We start from the raw sequence: 2133 nt of genomic DNA on the forward strand, positions 1-2133 counted from the left end.
TGAGCCACCGCGCCCGGCCTTGAGGTGCTTATTAGATGTCCAGTAAGCACTTAAATATGTAAATCTGGAGATCAGGGAGAGGGGTAAGAGCTAGAGATAGAAGTTCGGGAAGGTATTAGCATAGAGCTGAATTGTAAAGCCAAGAAGCTGGATGAGATCTTCTAGGGGGATAAGGGTTAAAGCAGAGGCATGCTCCAACATTTATAGGTCAGCCGTGGCTTTGGATCCAGCAAAGGAGATTGAGGAGGAGCGATTGAGGTAAGGTGAAAAACAGTAGAGTGCTGAGTCATGGAAGGAAAGAGAAGAAAGTGTTTCATGGAGGGAATAATCTCTTCCATGTTCTAGAAGTTGGATACGATGAGAATAGTATTTGGGAACGTGGAAGTAACAGTTGATCTGAACAAGTACAGTTTTTAATGGAAAGGTGAGGATCAATGTCTAATTAGATGCGTTAAAAAAAAAAAAAAAAGTGAGGAATGTAGACATCTCTTTCCAGAAGTTTTTTGTTGGCAGGTAAATGGAGAAAAGAGAGGAGGACAAAGATACAAAGATGAAATGACGTGTAAGTGAAATCTTTATGTAAGCTGCAAATGCTCCACAAGGGTTAGGCTTGTGATTTACTGTTCAAACTCTTAGGAATTTCAAACCAGCTCAGTGTGAAGAATCCCTAAGATGCCACCACGAGTCCTCTATTTGCGGGACAAGAAGGCGCAAAGCCCTCCAGCCAATGAAAAGCCAAGAAATGCTGAGCCGGCTTGTGAAGGCACCGGGAAAGGCAAAAGGGGTGGGGAGTGAAAAAAGGATTTGCGGAATTAATACTGTCCTTCCAAGGACACCGTAGGGCAGATCTTGCATCTACTCCATTGTTTTCGGGGCGGAGCCAGCAGGAAATTTAAACTGTATCCGCGGCCGAAGACGCCTAGAGAATGATGTTGTAGCTGAACAGGAATAACTAGGACTCGGGAGTCAGACGGCTCATGGAGCTCGCGAATGTAATACGGAGGCCTTGAGGAAGGAGTACGGAGGCCGAGAAGGATCCGGGAATTTGATGAGCGAGCCGGGAAAGGCTACGGATGCCGGGAAGGGGAGAACTGGGTAAGAAGGAAGGCGGAAGAAGTCAGAAGAGACCCCGCATTGAGGAGAAATGCGGGGGTCAGGGAATGGGCATAGAAACTGAGGAGTGGGTAGGTGCAGAAGCTGAGGGTATCTGGGCCAGGAACGGGTCACAGGAGTTGAGGGGACAGAGGTCAAAAGGAGGCGGAGGGACTCAGGGGACAAGAGCCTGGAGGAAGGTACGGAATTGAGATGAACAAGGGATGGCCGAGAGGTCACGGGAGTTGAGGTAGCTGAGTCTGAAAGGGGGCGAGGGGATTGAGGGGCAAGAGACTGGGAAGAGGTGCGGGAGTTGAGATGGGACGTACGTAGGTCAGGATGGAGTAGAGTCGTACTGTTTCTGGGAGCCGCGTTGGGGGATTGTGCGGGGTTTGGGAGACGGTGCGGGCCGGGTGTAAGGATGAATGAAGGTCGAAAGCTGGTGAAGATGGTTGAGCTTCTGTTTTGTCCTTCTTTCTCAGGAGATTACCTCGAGCTGGAGAGTTCCATGGCTGAAAGTAGGCTCCGGGCTCCAGACGTAGGTGGGTAACAGGTCAGAACTAGGGATGTGAGGTCAAAGTTGTCACTCTTGCCCCAGGGTCTCTTAGAGGGAAAAGGCTGAGAAATTTTAGCCCTCTGGAGTTCTCTGATCACTCAGTGGTTTTTGTGGGTGGTTTTGTGTGTGGAGGGGGTGTCATAGATCATTTAGGAATTCATGGTAAAGATCAAACAAGAGTCAGATATCATGAACAAAATTAGCTGACATGCCAAGTCAGGATAGAGTAACTTATTAAACGTCTAAGTTAGTAAAAATAACTTACACCCATGGTTATCATAAAATCCTTAAGTTTATCGATATGTTTCCCAATTAGATAAGTATTTTAGAACATGGTCATTTCCCTTGGTACTTCTCCCTTAGTATCTTCTAGTTTTAGTTCTAGGTAGTTACAATATGCCATTTGGTTGTCGCCTTTTAAACAGTAATACACTTTACTAAGTTATTTATTTGTCCTTCCCATATGTTGTTGCTTTTGCTTTCTT

At 46.6% G+C, this 2133-nt stretch overlaps 1 protein-coding gene across 1 annotated transcript in view; it reads left to right on the forward strand.

Moving 5' to 3' along the window:
• Positions 1-1042: 1042 nt before the first annotated feature.
• Positions 1043-2133, forward strand: part of DBF4B (DBF4 zinc finger B) — a 22475-nt gene continuing 21384 nt past the window's right edge. The window contains exons 1-2 of the mRNA XM_012661499.1: positions 1043-1095; positions 1575-1630. Coding sequence (XP_012516953.1) covers positions 1074-1095; positions 1575-1630 — 78 coding nt within the window. The 5' untranslated portion in view covers positions 1043-1073. The remainder of the gene's footprint in view (positions 1096-1574; positions 1631-2133) is intronic.

Source organism: Propithecus coquereli, unplaced genomic scaffold (assembly GCF_000956105.1).
Source record: "Propithecus coquereli isolate 6110/MARCELLA unplaced genomic scaffold, Pcoq_1.0 Scaffold714, whole genome shotgun sequence".
In the NCBI taxonomy this organism is placed as follows: domain Eukaryota; kingdom Metazoa; phylum Chordata; class Mammalia; order Primates; family Indriidae; genus Propithecus; species Propithecus coquereli.